This window comes from Panulirus ornatus, chromosome 2, assembly GCF_036320965.1.
Source record: "Panulirus ornatus isolate Po-2019 chromosome 2, ASM3632096v1, whole genome shotgun sequence".
Taxonomy (NCBI): domain Eukaryota; kingdom Metazoa; phylum Arthropoda; class Malacostraca; order Decapoda; family Palinuridae; genus Panulirus; species Panulirus ornatus.
The window spans coordinates 31,187,175-31,210,168 of record NC_092225.1 but is presented as its reverse complement, the minus strand read 5'-3'; the positions used below and the strand labels follow the sequence as shown (position 1 = coordinate 31,210,168).

Sequence of the window (22,994 nt, the reverse complement as noted above, 5' to 3'; positions counted from 1 at the left end):
AATTAAGATGACCTAGTTTGTATCTATGAAAATATGATTTTATTCTCAAAACATACTTTTACAACACCGTATATTATGACAATTTGTGATAGATGTAAACAAACCCCAGCCGAGCTCTCAAACCTCTGACCTACACCAACATAGCAACGAATTTGAGGTATATCACATACCTTTATAGTACTTTGTCAAAAATATAATTAGTTAGGGGTATAAGTGTTTAGGTTATCATTTTAGATAATCCTTTATAGCCTTAACTTTAAAGTGGGTAGTAATCAAAGTTAGGGTATAATAATTTGTTCCTAAAAAAAATAGGATGATAGCTTTCGGTTATAAGTTTTGTACCATTGTAGAACAGTAAGTATACCTATTAATTACAGAAGTCAAGAATCCAATTTTTTCTTCAGTATGATGGGTTATTTTTCATTACTAAATAACCTGGTACACACGTAAATATATACGTAAGGTGCTGAGAGCAGTCCACTGTGCTGATCACTCATTCAGGCCAGACCAGGTAACGAGACATCAGAACCCCAACAAACATATGCCAAAATGTACCAGAATAATAGTTTTTGCCATCCAAATTGCGTAAGTTGTGTTCCAGTAAGCTAATAGAACAATGCTTGATTTTAAAAAAAATATATATAACTAAACTAAGAAAAACCAAAGACGTAAAATGTTCAGAGGGGTATTGTACTGCAGATATGATATAGATAAAAAAAAAAAAACGTGTTACACTTAGTACCAATTATTTAGACTGGCAGTGCATTATTAGTTGTTTTTTTTTTTTTTTTTTTTACTCTGGTAATACAATGACGATAGTGGGGAGGACCATGAAGATCAGGGAATATGTTGGGCAGTTTATATATAAGTGAATCCCTTTAGAAATCATCAGAAATTATGAAAACTGCATCAAACTTACTAAACTGGATAGATCAAAATTCATTTTCAATATTATAACCAAAGTGTGTGACACCCATGATTTCAGTATCCTGCCAAGTGCCAAAAATATAAGCAAACATGACACACAACAGCTGGTAGTTCCAAGTAATCATTCTATGTGTTCCTTAGCAACACAATACATAATCATTGGTATATTTCCTCAAAACATTTCAGCAGTTAGGGGAGATAAGGTTTTGTTGATTTGAATAAGAATTTTATAAATTTTTCATCAGCTACCCCCACATTTACCCAGATTTTCATAGCCCTCTCCAATATATATCAGTTGTAAGAGGGTGAAAGATTAATGATGCATCAGAAAATTATACAAACACCTGAATCTAGGTAGTATGAAGAACTGAGGTTTTAGACATCTTAAAACCTTTGATACTGTATATAAATATATGAAGACATAAAAATCAGAAAACATGAAATATGAAAGAGAACAAGTAAAATTTCTTTAGGATATTGCTGTAGGCTTATTAGTTTGTATGTTTGCTTTATAAATAGAAATTCATTTAGCTTTTCATTCCAGGATGGATAAAAGCGGATCTTCTCAAAATGCAGCTATGGAGGCTTTGGCTAAGTTACGTCCAGATATAGACTTTGCCATGCTAGCAAAAATGGGAGTTACTCTGGATCCAGTAGCCTTGACAAAACAGCTAAGACCAGACCTTGATGTCAAAATGATGACAAGCAGCTCCTCCAGCAGCAAGTCTGAGTCATCACACTCTTACTCTACTCCTCATTCATCGCATGCACCATCACACTCTGGATCTCACTCTCACTCTGCTGGACACCCTTCTCAGCATCTCAGCAAATCAGATGCTGCTTATCTGGCCAAACTACAAGAAGCCAGTCTTGCTAGTGCTAATGCCTTGGCAAAGCTTGATCCTAATCTTCTTGCTAAATTAGATCAGACAACATTGGCACAGCTTTCTAAACTTGATCCTGCTACATTAGCTAAGCTTGATCATAACACTCTTGCTCAATTAGTCAAAGCTGATGCATCAGCTGCTGCAGTTTCAATGTCCTTGAGCAAAGCAGATCAAGCAATGCTGTCACAGCTGGCTAAACTTGACCCTCACACACTTTCTAAGATGGATGCCACTACTCTTAACCAGTTAACTAAAATTGATCCAATGATGTTAGCTAAAATGGATCAGGCAACCCTTGCTCAACTGGCAAAGTTAGACCCTCACACTTTATCTAAGTTAGATCAAGCCATGCTTGCCCAGCTAGCTAGGCACGATGCCCAAATGCAAGCTCACACTCGAGCAGCCCTCAGCAAGATGGACTCAGCCTCTCTGGCTCAGTTGTCTAAAATGGATCCACATTTGCTGTCTAAACTAGATCCCAACACATTGGCACAACTTGCCAAATTAGATGCACATACACTATCAAAGGTTGACTCTGCCACTCTCTCGCAGTTGGCCTCAATGGACGCTGTTGCAATGGCTCATCTGTCCAAGATGGACCCTCACTCATTGTCTAAAATAGATCAGGCCACTTTAGCTCAGTTGGCAAAAATGGATCCACACTCGTTGTCTAAAATGGATCCTGCCATGCTAGCACAATTAGCAAAATTAGACCAGCAAGCTATAAATAAAATGAACAATGCAGCTTTAGCACAGCTTTCCAAAATGGATCCTCACAACCTCTCTAAGAAGGATGTGCCATCTTTAAATCAATTCATGAAAATGGATCCTCATGCCCTTAGCAAAATGGATCCAAACATTCTTGCTCAGCTGTCTAAGCTAGAGGCACATGCAAAAATGGATCCTGCTGTTTTAGCTCAACTTTCAAAATTAGATCCACATGCAAAAATGGATCCTGCTACCTTAGCCCAACTTGCTAAGCTAGATCTGCATGCTAAGATGGATGCTGTTACTCTAGCACAACTCTCCAAGTTGGATCCACATGCTAAATTGGATGCCTCATCCTTAGCCCAGTAGTCAAAACTCGACCCACATGCTATGTCCAAATATGATGCCCAGTTAGCACAACTAGCTAAATTGGACTCTCACTCTCTTTCCAAGCTTGATGTGAACACCCTAGCTCAACTGGTAAAGTTAGATCCACACTTATTAACTAAATTAGACTCTACTGCTTTAGCCCAGCTTACAAAATTAGAAGCCCAGCAAATGCAAGCAGCAGCAGCTGCAGCTGGCTTATCAAAGGCAGATTTGGCAGAACTTCGAAAATTGGAAGCAGAAGCTTTGTCTCGTTTGCAACCAGCAGATTTGGATGCATCTTTATTAAGTCCAGCAACTGCAGGTCTTAACACCAAAAGTAGTGCAAGCGCACATGGCATGTCTAAGTATCAGCAGCTATTAGCTGTAATTGAGGAAATGGGCAAGGATATTCGTCCAACTTATGCTGGGAGTAAGAGCAGTGCTGAGCGCCTCAAACGTGGAATTGTTCATGCTCGTATTTTGGTTAGAGAGTGTCTCATTGAAACAGAACGGGCAGCACGAACATAAACATTACCATTTCAAAACATTCATTATTTGTAGCGAGATGATTTGTGAAGTTCACAAGATTTCTAGGGTCATTTTCCAGGTCATTTTTTTTCATTTTTGGGGCAATATTCCAAGACACAGTTGAAAATATACCCACATCTACCATAGAAAGCATCTTGATTTGTAGTGGGTAACATATTTATTTCTGTAGAATCCTTCATGTATGAATCATTGTCTTCTTGTAATGTCAGGTTTGATAAGCAGATAAATAACTTAGCTCTTGTAGTTACAGGTTTGATAAATAGATAAATAAACTAGCAATTAAGGTTAGGGCTATGGTAACTCTTTATAAGAATGTAGGTGAGGATTACCAGGTCATCTCTTGTCCCTTAGCCTTTCTAATTTTTATTTTGTAGTATCTTTTGGATCAACTTTTAAAAGTAATGTAATATGAAGTTAACTTTTTATATCATTTTCAGTAACATATTACATTGTTCCACACAGAAACATGCTGTCATTTCATCAAGAGTAATACAGTGAACCCTGATTAATACTGTGTAGCTGGTACTGAACTATTTCAAACTCTATAATTCTTCAGTACTACATCTGAAGTAAAAAGTCTTTATTAGGACCCAATTTCATTGTAGATTTTGTGATGAATGGATGTTGTACAAGATTAGACTTTAGGTGAAATGCAGTTGTTGAAGTGAGTTCCATGATAAAGGAATGGGAGTTAAATTCAAAAGGACAATATTCCAGATTGGAATAAACTTTTAGAAAGGGTGAAAATAGGAAAACTACCAAAAATATTGTATATGATTGAGGTGACAGAACAGGCAATAAAAAACCTTGGTGTCATGGCATGATGGAATGAGGAATGATATAAGAGAGAAATTAACAAGTTTGTAACTCTGTGAGAGTATCATAATATATAATAAAAACGAGCTGTGTACTGATGAATATGGGTAGATCATTATGACTTTATAATGTACACAAAACTATAAAAAAAAAAAATAAAGTCGAAAAGTACACCTTAGATTTTATGATTGTTATGCCAATTACCAGGGTTATCTTTGATGCTTGTTGGAATTTCATTCATTCATTCATGTATTGCATACTGTGGTATATAGAAATTTTCTCTTTGTGCTATGTAAGTTTTTTCTGCATACACAGTAAAGTAGTGGAGAGTAAACAACACAGTTACATCTTGATATGCCAATGTTCTTTAAGTACATGAATCTCAAGTACTGCCTTGGAATTCTTCAATGAGCAATTATTCTTGTTTCTTGATGTAATGCTTCAGTGGTGCCTGACTCAAAAGATTTTTTTTTATACTTTGTTGCTGTCTCCCGCGTTAGCGAGGTAGCGCAAGGAAACATGAAAGAATGGCCCAACCCACCCACATTCACATGTATATACATTTTTTTTTGCTTTGTCGCTGTCTCCCGCATTTGCGAGGTAGCGCAAGGAAACAGACGAAAGAAATGGCCCAACCCACCCCCATACACATGTATATACATACGTCCACACACGCAAAATATACATACCTACACAGCTTTCCATGGTTTACCCCAGACGCTTCACATGCCCTGATTCAATCCACTGACAGCACGTCAACCCCGGTATACCACATCGATCCAATTCACTCTATTCCTTGCCCTCCTTTCACCCTCCTGCATGTTCAAGCCCCGATCACACAAAATCTTTTTCACTCCATCTTTCCACCTCCAATTTGGTCTCCCACTTCTCCTCATTCCCTCCACCTCCGACACATATATCCTCTTTGTCAATTTTTCCTCACTCATTCTTTCCATGTGACCAAACCATTTCAATACACCCTCTTCTGCTCTCTCAACCACACTCTATTTATTACCACACATCTCTCCTACCCTTTCATTATTCTTTTGATCAAACCACAATGTCACACCACATATTGTCCTCAAACATCTCACTTCCAACACATCCACCCTCCTCCGCACAAGCCTATCTATAGCCCATGCTTCACAACCATATAACATTGTTGGAACCACTATTCCTTCAAACATACCCATTTTTGCTCTCTGAGATAATGTTCTTGCCTCCCACAAATTCTTCAACGCTCCCAGAACCTTCGCCCCCTCCCCCACCCTGTGACTCACTTCCACATCCATGGTTCCATCTGCTGCTAAATCCACTCCCAGATATCTAAAACACTTCACTTCCTCCAGTTTTTCTCCATTCAAACTTACCTCCCAATTTACTTCTCCCTCAACCCTACTGAACCTAATAACCTTGCTCTTACTTACATTTACCGTCAGCTTTCTTCTTTCACACACTTTACCAAAATCAGTCACCAGCTTCTGCAGTTTCTCATCTGAATCAGCCACCAGTGCTGTATCATCAGTGAAGAACAACTGACTCACTTCCCAAGCCCTCTCATCCACAACAGACTGCATACTTGTCCCTCTCTCCAAAACTCTTGCATTCAGCTCCCTAACAATCCCGTCCATATACAAATTAAACAACCATGGAGACATTATGCACCCCTGCTGCAAACCGATATTTACTGGGAACCAATCTCTTTCCTCTCTTCCTACTCGTACACATGCCTTACATCCTCAATAAAAACATTTCACTGCTTAGAGCAACTTACCTCCCACACCATATACTCTTAATACCTTCCACAGAGTATCTGTATCAACTCTATCATATGCCCTCTCCAGATCCATAAATGCTACATACAAATCCATTTGTTTTTCTAAGTATTTCTAACACATTCCTCAAAGCAAACACCTGATCCACACATCCTTTACCTCTTCTAAAACCACACTGCTCTTCCCCAATCTAATGCTCTGTACATGACTTCACCCTCTCATTCAATACCCTCCCATATAATTTCCCAGGAGTACTCAACACTTATACCTCAGTAATTTGAACACTCACCTTTATCCCCTTTGCCTTTATACGATGGCACTATGCATGCATTCTGCCAATCCTCAGGCACTTCACCATGAACCATACATACACTGAATATCCTCACCAACCAGCCAACAACACAGTCACCCCTTTTTTAATAAATTCCACTGCAATACCATCCAAACCCGCTGCCTTGCCGGCTTTCATCTTCTGCAAAGCTTTCACTAACTCTTCTTTGCTTACCAAACCATTCTCCCTGACCCTCTTACTTCGCACACCACCTCGACCAAAACACCCTATATCTGCCACTCAATCATCGAACATATTCAGCAAACCTTCAAAATACTCACTCCATCTCCTCACTTCACCACTACTTGTTATTACCTCCCCATTAGCCCCCTCCACTGATGTTCGCATTTGTTCTCTTGTCTTACGCACTTTATTTACCTCCTTCCAAAACATCTTTTTATTCTCCCTAAAATTTAACTATACTCTCTCACCCCAACTCTCATTTGCCCTTTTTTTTTTACCTGTTGCAACTTTCTCTTGACCCCCTGCCTCTTTTGCACTATTTCCCTGCAAAAATCGTCCAAATACCTCTCTCTTCTCTTTCACTAATAATCTCACTTCTTAAAAGGTAGTCATGCATAATGTATGGGACCATGGTGTAGTTGTTGATTTGCTTGATGTTTATATATTTCAATAATTTCACTAGTAATGCTGAAAATTAAAATAGTAACATGAAAGCATAGGCCTTTCGACCACAAAAAGAAAGAATCAGGATATCACAGTGTAAGAAAGATTTTTATATAAGTCTAGTTGGCCACAAAAAATTTAAACATTCTGGATATCACAGTGTAATAAAACTGATTTTCTCTATCCAATTGCTTATCCAGTCTTTGCAACGTAACTTCAATAACAAATAAACAATGGCCTTATTTGCATACATTCTCTTTCTAGCTGTCTTGTATGATGTACAAAAACCAGCACCTACCATCCACAGCTGGTTCTCTCAAAGTTTACCTTGACTGCTTCAAATGCCATGGTTCATCCCGATGACAGCATATGTATGCTTCCTACCCTCCTAAATGTTCAGTATCCTGAAGCCTCCTTCACTCCATCCTTCAATCTTCTTACCCTCCACATTCCCTGGCTCTCTCCACTTCTGAAATATAGATACTCTCATTCATGCATTCTTCACTTCTCCCTTCCACGTGTCTGAACCGTATCAGCACATTCCAAACACCACATATAGCACTTAAGCATTTCATTGCCAATACATTCATTGCATTCAAAGTCCATGATGCACACTGTTATGACTACACTGACCTCTCTCTCTACATGCTCTTTTATGCATCTGGGTCTTTAAAACCTTGGAAGCCATGGCTCACTTCTGCCAACATGGTTCCAACAGCTTTCACATGCTTTTCCAGGTATACAAAGCACTCCACTTCCTCCATGTTCTCTCCAATTATACTTACACTCAAACCCTCAATAATTTTCACATTTGTTCTCAACATTCTCCTTTCACAGTCTCCCCTACTCTGTCAACAGCTTCTGGAAGTTTAATAGAGTCTGCCACCAGAGCCATGTTTTCTGCAAACAGCAATTGATTCGCCTCCTATATCCTCTCAACTCAAGAATATGATGAAACCAACTGAAGCACATCAGAAACCCAACCCTTTGATTTATCTCCCTCCCCATCCAGAAATGGCTTAAAACATCCGCAGTGGCATCACACATCCCTGTTTATCTTCAACTGTAATAACTAATGCCATTATCATATATTAGCCAAAGAAACATAAATGCACATGCACAGTATTTGTTTGGTTGTGTTTACTCTTCACTGCTGTTTGAGTATTGATATGCAAACTTTTTTTGTACTTGCAAAGAATTTTAATAAAAAATTGAGGTATATGGTTATTCAGTTATTTTGACCTCACTATTCAGTGGTATATACAGAGTCCCCACAAAAAAAAAATCCCATAAAACATTTTGCAATAGCAACATCTAAAGAATTAGCATACAAATTCCTTAAAATGACACTAAAGTCTCGCACGGACATTTTTGAAAAAAAAATTTAATTCCCTTTTTTATTAATAATGAATTATTTAAAGTTATTGGAAAGTTTTGTCATATTACCTTTCTTGGTGATGTCACAGTACAATAATACTAGATTCCTATTCCAAAAGCACAGAAAATCATTTGGAATCTTATTCCACTGACTCAGTCACCTTTTTGGGAATGCCAATTTTTTCAGTCACAATGCATTTTACAATGTTATCAAAGAAGAGTAGGTTATGACTGTGTTGCTGGATTCATTCTGCCTCACTTTATATTGTTGCAGATCCTCTCAGCTTTTAATTCAACTTCATTTGGTAGTCATTTCATATTTTAAGGAATTGACTTTTATATTTTTCCCTCAGGATAGGGAGAAAGAATGTAACCCTCATATTCCCAGCATGTTGTAGAAGGTGACTAAAAGGGGAGGGAATGTTGGACTAGAAACTATTCCATCCCTGACATTCAATCTCTAAAAGTGGAAATAAGAAGGAGCCCTGAGGAGAGCGCTCATCATCTCAAGCTCAGCTCTTTTATGACGAGACATAAGTAGCCTATTCAGCTAAAGATGGTGTACAGCTGCATGAAAAAGGAGTAAACAACCTATACTTCATCTAGTGAAAAATCATGTTATCTAAAGTCCAGGAAAACTAATTGATGATGCTACATATCCTCAAAGTAAACTATCAGTGCATGAGAGAAATGCAAAACTAAGCATATGCAACAAAACCAATTTATTTCCTGAGTACTTTATACACTAATTTTATATTCTAAGTACATCATGTTATCATATTCTTGAATAACATATCTAAGTTTTTTAATAACAGCTTTAACATCATCCTTTTTAATGTCACAATGCAACATCAGTCTGACAGCTGTTTCTGTGACTGGCAGCACCATGACAACTATCTGCTCACCCAGTTCTTCTGTTTCTGAGTCAGTCACCTGGAAGGTTGAGACACATTACTCACTATTTCTAGATGGAGTTAAAATACCTGTTTCGAAAATGACATAACAATATGTTTACAATAATCTTTGAACTGTTTCATAATTTTCCATAAAATTTTCTTATAAAAGATTTCAGAATTAAAGACTATGCAAATTATAGAAAAATACTTTCTTCTCAGTGGTTTGGGCACATGGAGAGGATGAGTGAGGAAAGATTGACCAAGAGGATATATGTGTCGGAGGTGGAGGGAACAAGGAGAAGAGGGAGACCAAACTGGAGGTGGAAAGATGGAGTGAAAAAGATTTTGTGTGGTCGGGGCCTGAACATGCAGGAGGGCAAGGAATAGAGTGAATTGGAGCGATGTGGTATACCGGGGCTGACGTGCTGTCAGTGGATTGAATCAAGGCATGTGAAGCGTCTGGGGTAAACCATGGAAAGCTGTATAGGTATGCATATTTGCGTGTGTGGACGTATGTATATACATGTGTATGGGGGGGGGGGCATTTCTTTCGTCTGTTTCCTTGCGCTACCTCGCAAACGCGGGAGACAGCGACAAAGTATAAAAAAAAAAAAAAAAAATAACTTTCTTCTCATACTAAGTACCCTGATAAATAATTTACTTCAATAAAATAAGAACAATCTGAATACAAAAGTATGTAATTTTGGGATCCTATAAAATAAACAGCACTTAAAAAGAACAGACTTAGACCTGGGGCTAAAATGAAAAGAAATGAAACAGATGATGCACTGAAAATAAACATAAGAATGATATGAGGCATAATGTAGGTTGACTGTGTAAGAAATGTAATAGGAAGAGAGAGCTGAAGCAGTGAGTGTAGTCTTACTGGGTAAGAGTGTAATGAAATGGAATGAGCATAAGAAAGGATAAGTTAAGAAAGGGTGACAAAGAGGAAATGTGTCAGCAGAAGAGGGAATAAGGGGAGGATACAACCAAGATGGGAGGATGGAATAAAAGAAATTTGGGGGTATTAGGGCCTGAACATTCCGGAAGGTGTGATATATGTCAGACAAAAAGTTCAGGAACAATGTGGTGTATGGGGGAAGGGAGTAAAAGGCTGATAAAGTACATTTATTATATCCTAAGGAAAATAATGATCAGATATGGAAGCCTTATGGTTTTTCATGCTAGAAAGGTAGCTATGAAATTTATAAGAGCATTCTCATTTATCGATGGCAAAATAAAAATGTTTGGGAACCAACATTTAAACAAAAGGCTGCAGTAAAAGGGTTAAGAGAACATTGAAAAAGCATTAAGGCCACTCAGGCTCTCAGTTCTATTTACGTATGGAAGTAACCAGAAGAAAAAATCATACTCACGGATGACAATCTGTGGCACAGCTTTTTTGCATTAACTCTAATATTATCACAGTGAAGTAAGACAACATTGGTCTGGACGCCCTTAAGATCTACTGTAATAGCACTACTATGTTCTTCTGACACACCTATAAGGGAAATTAATACATATTTGAAGATTTTGCAGATAAACAAATACATGTGAATATAAATGCATGGATGTGTATATAAATGTTCACATAATCTATTGAATATTCTTATTTGTCTATCATATATGGGGAAACTTCATCAGAACCATGAGCTTTATGAGGGTTATGTTGTTCTAATAGCCTGATTATGTCATTTCTATTGATTACTATATATTCCAAAACTTCATTCCTCTCCCAATTTAGTAATGCTGGTGCATTATTGTCTTCCAGTGAAAACACTTCACTTATTCAATTTCTCACATTTTTTTCATTATCCTTAAGAATTTTTCTCTCCAAGTCCCTTTGCCTGATTAGGTTCTCTTTCATCAAGAATTTGTTCCTTATGTAAAAGCTTTGACTATCTTTTACTTTTCCATAATGATTCCTTTAAAATCTCTCTCATCCTTCCTAATTTTTTTGTAATACTCATTTCTGTCTTTCAGCGGCATTGTACATCCCTAACCTTTCATCTTTTATGATATTTCTTGTTAAACTATATCTCTCCATTTTCATTGAGAATTTGTTCCTGATGTAAAAGCTTTGATTATTTTTTGCTTTTCCACAATGATTCCTTCAAAATCTCTCTGATCCTTTCCAATTTTTTTGCAATACTCATTTCTGTCTTTCAGCTGCATTGTACTTCCCTAACCTTTCATTTATTATGATATTTCTTGTTAAACTATATCTCTCCATTTTAATCCCCCTCTCCTGCTGGCAATCTGAGGTACCCATGTAGATTTCACAAAACCTAACATAGCACCAGTCCATACTCTTATCATAGGACTCTCAAGACCATGGCATTTACCTATCTCACCATCCCATCCGTAATCAAATAGCCATGGTGATACATACTCTCCTGCTGCTATACTCTATACATACTCTCCCACCTTCACCTGGAACCATTCAGTCTTTCCTCTACCTACTCATACACATGCCTTAAACTGTTGATGAAAACTTCTTGCTGCTTCTGATAGCCTTCCCCCCACACAATATCCTCAGAAGACCCTCCACAAGGCATCTCTTCCTGCACCATATACTCGTAAGATCCTCCACAAGGCATCTCTTCTCACACCATATGCTTGTAAGACCCTCCACAAGGAATCTCTATCAACCCTATCATATGCCTTCCTAGATCCATAAATGCCACACATAAATCCTGTGTCACTAAGTATATCTCATGGATTACGTATATAAACACAATTCTATAATACTACCAGAAAACACCATAACAGAGTATGTAAATTTACCATTAAAATTTCAGTTAGTGGTAGAAACACATAATTTCACAGGTGCATTCATTCAGGGAAGCATAAATCATTTTAGACTAATTCTATACATGTTGCAGGAAAAAGATACCAGTGAATTAATTGTGTAAATAGTTTTGGCTGTACAATACACAAGAGGTTCTAGCTGCATGGGTGAGCTGTCATTGGAAGGTAGTCTGGGAAATGTGGGGATTGTTGACACAATCTACAATGTTGGCCAGTGAAAGATTAATGCTTAGATCCCTTTCATTTGCAACAGAAATTCATAAAGATGGAACTAACTTTCTGTGCACTTAATACTGTACAATGTACAAAGATATGCCCATTGTATACTTGTTAATGCTGTGATATATTTTGTGAAACTAAGTGATTTTATTTAACAATCTCTTAAAGATGCTCTTTAAAGGAACAAAGCTTCCAAAATAAAACGTGACATCTGCAAGTTGTACCCACACACTACTATATGACAAAACTGCTTTAGTATTACTACTACACAGCACACACAGAGATCTTTCTAAATAGAAGAGAAAAATGATGAAATAAAAAGTTGGGCTAAGGATATCATTTGTAACTTCAGTGATGGCATTAGCTTTGGAAACCCCTCCCCTATGTACAGAAAAGTTCACTTTCAAACAGCATTTAAAACATGGTACTCTCTAGAGCATTATGCAGGGCAGAACTACTACTCATAGCAAACAATCTAATCCTGTTTCTTTCTCAGAAAACCTGCAACTAACAAATAATAAACTAAAGATGGACTTGTGTGTAAATGAGGGAAATTAATGACATAAATCTTTGTTTTTATATCTGATACTGATCAGAGCAACATATAAATAATGAAAAAGAGGTACATAAGACTAACTATTAGTAACTGATGCTAAACAACTATTACACTAAATGAAATTTAAACTGAGCTTGGAAATGATGCATAACTGTTCTTGCGTCACAGTCATCCTATGAAAAAATAATTAGGTTTATGATTAGCAATCCTTAGAAAACTTCTTGAAAACATTTTACAAACAAGTTTCTTTTACTGAAATACAAATCCTTTAAACATTTCACATTTCTCTTGATGTTTACCTTCATTACCCAATTAGCATTAATTATAATTACATCTAAATTAATAGCACTTAATTTCCAAATTTCTATTCAAGTTTAGTAGCTTCTTGACTTAAATTAACTAATGTTTCTACACATAACAGAAATTAAGACGAAGGGTGAATCTCTTAAAAGCATTGTTTAAGATATACTTTATGAGAAATGTCTTACTTTGAGCAATGGCACGAGCATTAGTGTGATCCCACGAAAGCCTTGGAGCAATATGGTCAAGAGCATATATTCCAGCAGCAGCAATAATCCCAGCCTGATGAAGACCTCCACCCAACACTTTTCTTACTCTTAAAGCCCTGCAAAATGAACAAATTTAAAAAAAATCAATGTGTGACAATTTAATACCAAAACTTTCTTTTTACAGACTGGATATTAACTTAGAGCTCAAAGAGAAGTCTTTTCAAGGTCTAAACAGGGCAAGTCAAAGAAATTCAAGTGGAAAAAAGATCATAAGGAAATCTTTCAGTCAATAAATGTAGCCCCCACCATCACAAATAATCATACTGCTTCCAAACTCCAGGGGGTTTGGAGACAATGCTGTATAAATCACACTGTTGCATGGTAGAAGTCAGCATACTTTTTACTCTTACATTTAAAACAAAACTTACAGTTATAAATAACTGACCTAGCTATAAATTCCTTAGTACCCACAACAAGGGATCCCATTGGTGCTCCAAGGCCTTTGTTGATGCAGAGTGAAATGGAATTACATGATTGTACAAGACGTGCTGGACTTGTCCCAAGAGCCACTGATGCATTGATCAGTCGTGCCCCATCCATATGCAGTGGTAAGTTTAGTTCAATACACAAAGCTCCTAGCTGAAAACAAAATCAGTGCTTCTAAAGACTGTCAACAAACGTAAGACACTATTTAATTACATACAACCCAGGTACCTAAAGATTATACCCAAGAGATAAGTTTTACATCGATGTGAGCAGTGCATAAACAAAGAAACTAAAGCAAAAGTACTTTTATCTTTTCTAAACCAAAAACTCATCATTAAATATCATACAATTGATTCCTCCTTTTCATGAAAAATAATACAATATTTCATAAGCCTGCAACACTTTTATGGATCTTGTCATCAATATGATCAATATTTGAAGCTTACATCATCCATCCACTGTAGAGGTATGGCCTTGCCCCCCATCATATTATGGGTATTTTCAACACACACTAGTGTAGTTACTGGCCAATGAGGGTCTTCACCACGAACTAGTGACCGTAAGTCTTGTAGTGAAAATGTTCCATCTGGCAGATTCTTTATGGTGCGGTGGTGAATACTTCCAACCTAATAATAGATAAATCATCATTATTATCATCATCATTATTATACTTATTTGCTGTTTCCCGCGTCAGCAAGGTAGCACCAGGAAACAGATGAAGAATGGCCCATCCACTCATACTCATATATATATATATTTTTTTTTAATTTTCCAAAAGAAGAAACAGAGAATTGGGCCAGGTGAGGGTATTCCCACAAAGGCCCAGTCCTCTGTTCTTAACGCTACCTCGCTAATGCGGGAAATGGCAAATAGTTTGAAAGAAAGAAAGATATATATACATAAATGCCCATACACGCATATATACATACATATACATATCAACACATACATACACAAACATATACATATATACACATGTACATATTCATACTTGCTTGCCTTAATCTATTTCTGTCACTAAATTTATCCTTTGATAATACATATGATGACAATATGACAAAAATTCTAACTCTGAAGACAGGAATAAATGGATTTTCATATCACTATGTTTCTTACTCTTGCTACTGAAAGTCATATTAAAACTAGCTTCTAAGTGTTAAGGCCAGTGAAATTCAAACTACAGAAAATAAACTATGATGAGAGAGGATGCTTTCTTTTGTATCTTTTTTTACATTTCATTGTTCAGATGTATAAAAGAACATTCATAAGACACAAAATGGTTGCTATTTCACAAGGTCTCTCACTATAGTTTTGTGGAAAAACAAAAAGGTAAAAAAAAAAGTGAATAAAAATTTGGATCAAAGAATTACCTTAAATCAGAGGAAACATTCTTTCCTGGGGTCAAATCATATTTTCTTCTCTTCTGTGACTTATCCCATAAGCATAAAACATTTTCCATGATATTCTACAAAAAACTGGGGCTAGGACCTTCTAACCCTGTCTTTCTGGTTGAAAATATTTGGTTTCCCAAACTGTCGCTATCCTTCCAACTATATAGCAGAAGCTCACTCACTTCAGGTTTGTGGAGCTTGGTTGTGGATAGTGAGCTGTCATTTTAAGGCATTACACAAGGCAGCTACAGGATGGATGTGAGTGGATGTAGCCTTTCTTTGTCTATTCCTGGTGCTAACTCTCTAATGTGGAAAACAGGGATCAAGTTTGAAAAAAAATACCCTCATTATTTTGATTATCATTGTTTAAATTTTACTGTGGTTAATGGTACAGGGTTCCAGCCTCTACCATTCTTTTTTCATGAAATACTGCTAATGCATATAAACAATACTGACAAAGTAGAACACAAAATTAAACTTTCCTAACTAACGATGATGGTTAGCAATCTATTTGTTAAATACACATCATGCTTTATCCAAACGGACATATACATCTATCAGTGTATGAGTCTTTGCAACAGTTCATTTATTCTTATAAATCAAATCAAGCATATCAAAATATGGAGAAACAAAAAGTGTCATGAATATTTGTGCTCTTACTGAATCATAATATCTTGCTTAGCAATATGCACAATCCAGGCATCAGTTCATATGATACTGTCTTACTGATGCTTCTATACTCAAAAAGAAATTTCCTAGCTTAGTCATTTAAATCAATATCACTTTGCATACTCGACATCTAATCTGGTAAAAACTACATCTTGAACTTGAACACAGTAAGGTCATCTAATGGACATAAAACATATGAAGCATTCTCATACACCAATCAAAGATAGCCAAGTTAATGGGGTAAGAGGGTATACTAGCAAAAAGCCACACATAACAATTTTCAAAAAGTGTTTTATGTGCAAATACAAAGGACATCTGACCTGTGCAATTCCTCCTTGAGCCCACAAGTGAAGATGACTCTGGTCTCCAACTATAACCTCTGACCCACGACCCCAGCAATGCGTCAAAACTGTGGAGGTCATGTGAAATATAATATCCAATTACTCACCCATGGTGGGGAATTTTTCTCTCCAAATTAGATAAGAATGGTGATAAAAAAAATCAACAATTTCACTGCAATTTCTTATTCCATGCTGAATATCCTAATCAAATGACTGAAAGGAACTTATATAAAGAAAGTTGGCTAAAAAAGAAACCTCACCAATTCAACATAATAGGGATGAGAGGGCTGTCACACTAACCAAGAAGGTGAAATACCTGAGGTCTATCTTGGGGAAAACTAAGAGAGGCAGTCCCATAAAGGCTATCAAATCCATGTGTTCAGAAGCTGAGAGCAATATGATACGGCAAATCATAATAAATTGAACAGCCAACTCTCGAAACTCATGCTTCAAGTTTGTGAGTTTATAATTTTTAGAAACATGGATTTGTGATAATTTACCTGTGTAATCACTAAGTTAGACAAACAGCTGACTGTGCACAATGGAAACAGAATGCAGATACAGTAAAACTGAAAGAAGGAACAGATACACAAAATGTATAAATAAACTTTAGTGACTAAGTGTGCAGATAAACATAAAGCATGAAGAATGATGTAAACTGTTCTTCATTTCATTTACTTAACCATGGAACTATGCATGATTTTAGTCTTCAATACAATTCTACTGACTTTTAATCAATTCGTTTCAAGCTCCATACTTTTAATTCCCCATGAGGAAGAGCTAATTATGCACCTGCCTACTGAAATATTCCAGCTTTGTTGCTACCACCACATTGAAGTGTAAGTAATTCATCTTTTCTTGGATATCACAAGCAAAGTTCACTTTCATATAAAAGAATAACATTTCAAATGGAAAGTATCAAGCAAACAATATCATGAGTACACTTCCAACTTACCACATATAAGATTAGCCATAGTGCCAGAAGGGACAAAAAGGGCTGCTTCCTTCTCCAGCATTCTAGCAACCTTCTCCTCCAAGGCTGTTTTAAGAAAAGAAAAGCATCAAGTCAGTGCCTTATACAGAGAAAATTGTAAGCATCAAGTCAGTGCCTTATACAGAGAAAACTGTAAGTGACTGCAAGGCTATGGAAGTATATAATGTAAAAATCACAAAGTAATAAAAGAGAAAGTCTACATAAAAATGCAACAAGGTGCCTGGTGATCTGGTGTATTTGGTACAACTTAATGAATATGAAAGACTATTGCTTTTTCTGGATAATGAATTAACCTATCTCTGTTATTCTAATTACAGTTTCTAATCACATGAGATACCTTAAGTCCATACTGCTTAAAGCTTACATACCTTAACTAAATACCTTGCCTGCTGAAATGATGAATTCCTTCCATAAAATATTTTATATGTGGCAGAATGTAACTTTCTGCTGGCATCATACAGAAGAGAACTGTAGAAAATGCTCACAAAACACTCAGAATCTGGTGGTGAAACAAAGCACTAGTCACTATGGTAGCAGTGACAAACTTCCACCTTCACTACTGATATCTCAAACATGAATGAATATAAGCGAACATAACTGAATGCAGACTATGAGCATCCGCGAATGTAGGACCAAACCGTTGGCAAATGCTCAATCGCAAGTGTTCATCCACACTTATTTGTGTTCATTTGCTGCGTCTGGATGTGCCTTATGGTGCACAGTCAGCAAGCAATCAGTCCCCTGGCTTCCTCACCCAAAATACTCCTACTCATCAATAGTTTATTCAGCACATATGTCCCTTCGCAATTAAACATTCTCATATTCAAAACCACATTTTCACTGATCTTCCCTAACTTTTCATATCCATGCCATACCATCTTAGAAGGCTTCCATCTTTGGGCATTCCTAATGATTTCCTTAAAACATATATTTTTGCTATATCTTATTCAAAGTGATTTATGCTCATCAGTGACATTCATGATAAAGAAAAACTATCTAAGATGTAATAAATTCTGAGAACGGTACCTTTTGATCTATCAATAACAATAAGAATCCACACCAATAAACATCTATCACTTCAATTTCTTCAACCTATTTACATTCAACACCATACAGACTATCAACCAATTTCTGTCCAGCAATGATACTAACAAATATTAAGATATTATCATCACTTTATCAATGACTCTAGACTTCAATCATCAGAACACACACTACAAAATAATCCCTTCCTAATCATCTGGAATGGTATTCTCCATTCAAAGAAGGATTAACTCTGTTTTGGGACCTTACTATGACACTGTAACCAGGCCTCGAAACTAACTCGAGTCTCAGTCACAGCATTCCAGACTATCTTCTCTCTCCCCTCCAACTTACTGTAACTACATATTATTATATACATCTAAACTGGTACTCCAGAAAGTTATCCTCATCATAAATTCTGGGTTTTATTCACATTTTTCTACATTTATTTTCCACATTCCCTTCAAGCTTATGGTCATAAACATCTCTACTTTCATCATTACAGCAACAATTATTGCATGAGAGCTGTTCCTATAGTTATGGATATGGGTACCAACCTCTGACAGTATGATCTTCTGAGAAAACATCATCTCCAACCGGGGCATTAAACATTGCCTCCTTCATTTCCCTGCTTGGTTGTGTTACAGTATCACTACGTAAATCAACAATACGCTGAAAAGTAAAAGTCACTAATGAAAAGAATCACAGCTTTCACCTGACTATGTTGAATATTCACAGACAATATCTTTTAACTGTATGACAAAGTTCCAGCTATCATACCAGTACATGCGGCATTCCAGTTTCATCAAGGACACTTGACAGGTCAGGAGGAACTGGCATATTTGTGCGTCCTTCAGCCACCCTCTTCTTGTGTTTTTTGCCCATAGCATGCTTCAATAATTCAGATTTCCCAGCCAGAAGTTCTTTATTGCAAGTAGTGCAGTATGCTCGGTCAGCAGCACTTCCCTCTGAGAGCCAATCTTGAAATTCTCTCAAATGCAACCATTCCTTCCGAAACCTATTCATATATAATATCATGGTAGTCATATAATTACTATAAAATGTTCTACATGTCATCACTTCTCCATTTCCAATCCCAATCAAATGGGGTAGATCAGGCAAATCCACCCTCCACAATATTATTCACACACTTCCTAAACTCCTGCTCAGTGACTTAGAGAAATATTCTTTTCATTCTGCACAATAAGTTGATCTGTCAAGTGAGACCAGTGTCTCCATTTATCCCATCTCCATACAGAAAATGCTTTAATTGCATCTGATTCCCAATCATTCCTCAAACATTTTCATCTGAAATATACCTAGAACTTCTATCCATCTTTGCTGCACTCTCCCTCAACACACCTTTCCTCCTTGTACCTTTTACTTTTCTACTACACATGATCTTAATCAACTTATATGCCATATGTTCTTCATGACCATACCATCCAAAAGACCCACCCATGTGCCTTTCTAATGAATTCTTCACACTATATAACCCTCCCACATGTTCACTCTTTACACTACATAACTCTCCTATATGTTCAGTCTTCATTCCATCTACCTTCCTAGCTCTAAGAATAAAATGTATATCATCAGTTTCTACAGCCCTTATTTTCTATATATTCTGACCCATTTATAATTGCATTTCAAAGTGATGAAATAAATATCTATGCAGACTTCTTGCATACTCTATGCTTACATTTTTTTCCATTCACAAAACCTTTCAGTGCACCATCAATTTTCCCCCCATGCATGACTCAATTTTTTTCAGCTTTCTCATAGTCATCCCTTCTTAACTTTACTACCAAATATGTCAACTCATCCACAACATCCAGTTCTTCATCACAGAAACTGACTTTAGAACCCAATAACCTTTCCCTTTCAAAACTAGCATCTTACTTTCACCTGAATTTACTCTCAGTATTCTTGTCCTATATACATCAATGAACCATCTAACCACACAATCCAACTATTTCTCTGATTTTGCTAATATGACAGCATCGTCTACATGCATCACCAGCAGTTATTTCCATTCTGTTCCTCCAAAGTCAAGTATCACATATAAATCAACACACCTTGCTCTCAACACATGCAATGCCCCATCCATAAAAATATTATATAACTAAGGTGCCATCACAGAACACTGATGCACTCACATACTTCAAACAACTCATACCATCATTTACTTCACACATGCACTACTTCCACTATAAAAGCTCTTAATCATCAAATATAAAGAGAAGATTGAATTATCTTAATCAGGGTAAACAGGTAAAAATTAAAACTTGATCTTACTGCAAGTTTAACTGTCAAGACATTTTAAGATCCATGTACTGATAATCAACAGGATACTTTTGTGTGAATAAGGAGAATCCTGTCTTTCCTTACTTCTGGCTGTACACACGTACACGCCTCTTCTTTTCAGGTGTATGCTTCAGCTCTGTGACCTCTATGCTTCCAGGATCAGGAGTCTGCTCATTCACTGATACAGTCATCTCTGTTGGTACTTCTGCTTCCTCCAAACTTGGCATGCTAAGGCCTTGTGGCTCCATATCAGATCTATGTACAAAATAATTAAATTTTAAATCTGTTCATTCCAAAACAACAATATCTACCATCTGCTTATTGATCTTTTCATAATTAAGCATATCAATTAAGCATATCAACATCTCTCCAGCCCATTCTATTCAGAAGATATTTAGATCAAGTTCCTGTGATTTGAGCATGATTTATCAATCCTACACTGATCAAATGTGATAGTATAAAGGGTTATGATGATTAAGGTTAGTAGGTGGAAAGCAAGTGAAACACTTTTAAAAATCATCAGAACCTACGAGGATCTCACTTATTTTCCCTAGTGACCTAAATCCAAACTATTTTTAATGCTATGAGAAAATAATACGAATAATAATCTTTGTCATCGACTGATGGAACGTTTGCTTGCTGTGTTACATGAGTTTACTGAGTGCATTTATTTGTTCACACTGCTCGGAACCAATACAGATGATGGCAGATGATAACAATGTCTTTAGAATGTTTCAAATAAAGTACTAAAAATCAATGATTATTCAAGCTACAACGTGGTTTTCTTTGATTCTGGTGGTCTTCAGAAGTGTTTTCTTTGATTCTGGTGGTCTTCAGAAGTGTTTCACTTACTACTGACCCAAATTTTCCTTGATCAAAGCCATCTCCACTTATTTATTGGCTAACTATACAAGAGAAATAATGCCCCGAATCAGGTCCATCCACTATATACAAATTCTACCAAGTATAAAGAGACTATGCTATTCATATGCTTCCACTATCTATCAAATATCAAAAAGTTATGATCACCTCCAAGTCTGGTATTACTCTTATTACAGTAAACTGAAATTGTGAAATGTTTGAAATAACTTCTGCCTAAATTCATGAGCCCCTTAAACTCAATAATCAACCATGAATATGTATGGCACATAATATCTGGAGTATGTGTCTGTATTTCACAATAATCAGGCACTGATTTCTATATTCATGCTCTTAAGTCCCTACTTCATATTACATCTCAAACTAAGTAATAACAAAATGACAACTTTCCAGGACCATAACTTAATGTCATTCTAATAACATATGATTCATTTCAACTAGGGAAACTTACGCAGCAAAGTGCGCAACTTCAATAGAATGGCCTATGTATTCCGCCTTCATGCTGGCCACCACCACTTCCTTCTTCTTGACACTTGTGGCTGGGTCCTCCATGTCTTCCCCCGTCCCCCCCAGACAACACAAGAAAATTTCCCTTCAAACCACTGGCTGCAGGAGGATCACGCCGTCAACACTGCCATCACTTGTACGGCACTGACTTCCGTATGGCCTTATTGTTCATTGACTGAATGATTTCACTACTATATTGATGCTCAAGAATGAAATTTGAGTATTGGAGACCATGAAAATAAGCTGAAAAACACAGGTGAAAGGTAGACATCACCACATATGTGGGACTTCCAGGGCGTATTTGGGTGATGACTTTAGATTCAGACTCCTGGTGTCCTAATGGAAGGAGGGGTCGCTCGGTATTATGAGGTAGCCTGAATTCAAGAATATTTCTCCAAGTATAGCATATTAATCATATGCATGATAATGGATAGGGGAAGACAAAACGTTTCATCGCCATTCCTTGCACTGAAATGGAAATATACAAGTTCTAGTCTACGACGTGAGGCGAATCCCTAGCAATTCTGATTCTGAATTCGACTACCAAATCCACCATGTGAGTGATGGCGGCTGGTGGGGAAGTCTTCCTGCCTTACACCCAGAAATTCCCTGATGTTTGTTTACATGTCTCACAACACGTGTCTACTGCACTTTACAATTGAGGGCCTCAGCTGGTGGACTGTCGTGGACGGTATATAGTTAAAAATTAATAAAGTACAATCACAAGAACACCAGAACGTTCCAATATTCCGACGAACAAATAAAATTCCTAGAAATATTTGGAGGTTCTGCATAATAAAGCCGATTAAAAGAAACATGTTTCTATGAAAAATTCGCCATAAAACTCAGCTCGCAATCATATAGTTTACCTTACGGTAATAGATAAAAAAAAACACTAAGATTTAGGATAAGATATCTGGTGTATGTGCATTATACAAAATAAGCTTCGAGAGAATGAGGCAACATTATGTTCCTGGCGCTACCTATCTATCAGAAGGAACGAGAAACATGTACAATAATATATATATTTGTTTCATCTA

General features: G+C 36.7%; 3 protein-coding genes across 3 annotated transcripts; 2 read left to right on the top strand and 1 right to left on the bottom strand.

Annotated features, from left to right (window-relative positions):
• The first annotated feature begins 7 nt into the window (after positions 1 to 7).
• On the top strand, positions 8 to 4,429 carry LOC139755789 (uncharacterized). Its single transcript, XM_071674414.1, has 2 exons — positions 8 to 157; positions 1,472 to 4,429. Exon 2 carries the CDS (start codon positions 1,473 to 1,475, stop codon positions 2,889 to 2,891), a length of 1,419 nt encoding a protein of 472 aa, XP_071530515.1. The 5' UTR covers positions 8 to 157; position 1,472; the 3' UTR covers positions 2,892 to 4,429.
• Positions 2,913 to 8,210, top strand: LOC139755823 (uncharacterized). The gene has a single exon (XM_071674431.1). The coding sequence runs from the start codon at positions 2,913 to 2,915 to the stop codon at positions 3,417 to 3,419; it is 507 nt and encodes a 168-aa protein (XP_071530532.1). The 3' UTR covers positions 3,420 to 8,210.
• An 863-nt stretch (positions 8,211 to 9,073) lies between these two features.
• On the bottom strand, positions 9,074 to 22,528 carry LOC139755778 (uncharacterized). The gene is made up of 11 exons (XM_071674403.1): positions 21,899 to 22,528; positions 20,653 to 20,823; positions 19,045 to 19,282; positions 18,822 to 18,936; positions 17,203 to 17,286; positions 16,227 to 16,315; positions 14,293 to 14,472; positions 13,806 to 13,999; positions 13,340 to 13,476; positions 10,642 to 10,766; positions 9,074 to 9,299 (listed from the first exon to the last, which is right to left on the bottom strand). Exons 1-11 carry the CDS (start codon positions 21,997 to 21,999, stop codon positions 9,105 to 9,107), a joined length of 1,629 nt encoding a protein of 542 aa, XP_071530504.1. The 5' UTR covers positions 22,000 to 22,528; the 3' UTR covers positions 9,074 to 9,104.
• Between the last annotated feature and the right edge of the window lie 466 nt (positions 22,529 to 22,994).

Bases quoted from the DNA above. Each gene is read 5' to 3' on its own strand.
- LOC139755778 (XM_071674403.1), bottom strand. From the start codon at position 21,999: ATGGAGGACCCAGCCACAAGTGTCAAGAAGAAGGAAGTGGTGGTGGCC. The intron at 19,283-20,652 runs GTAAGGAAAGAC...ATATATGAATAG, and splicing joins GTACGTGTGTACAGCCAGAA to GTTTCGGAAGGAATGGTTGC. The intron at 9,300-10,641 runs GTGAGTATGATT...TCAACCTTCCAG, and splicing joins TGTGCCACAGATTGTCATCC to GTGACTGACTCAGAAACAGA.
- LOC139755823 (XM_071674431.1), top strand. From the start codon at position 2,913: ATGTCCAAATATGATGCCCAGTTAGCACAACTAGCTAAATTGGACTCT.
- LOC139755789 (XM_071674414.1), top strand. From the start codon at position 1,473: ATGGATAAAAGCGGATCTTCTCAAAATGCAGCTATGGAGGCTTTGGCT.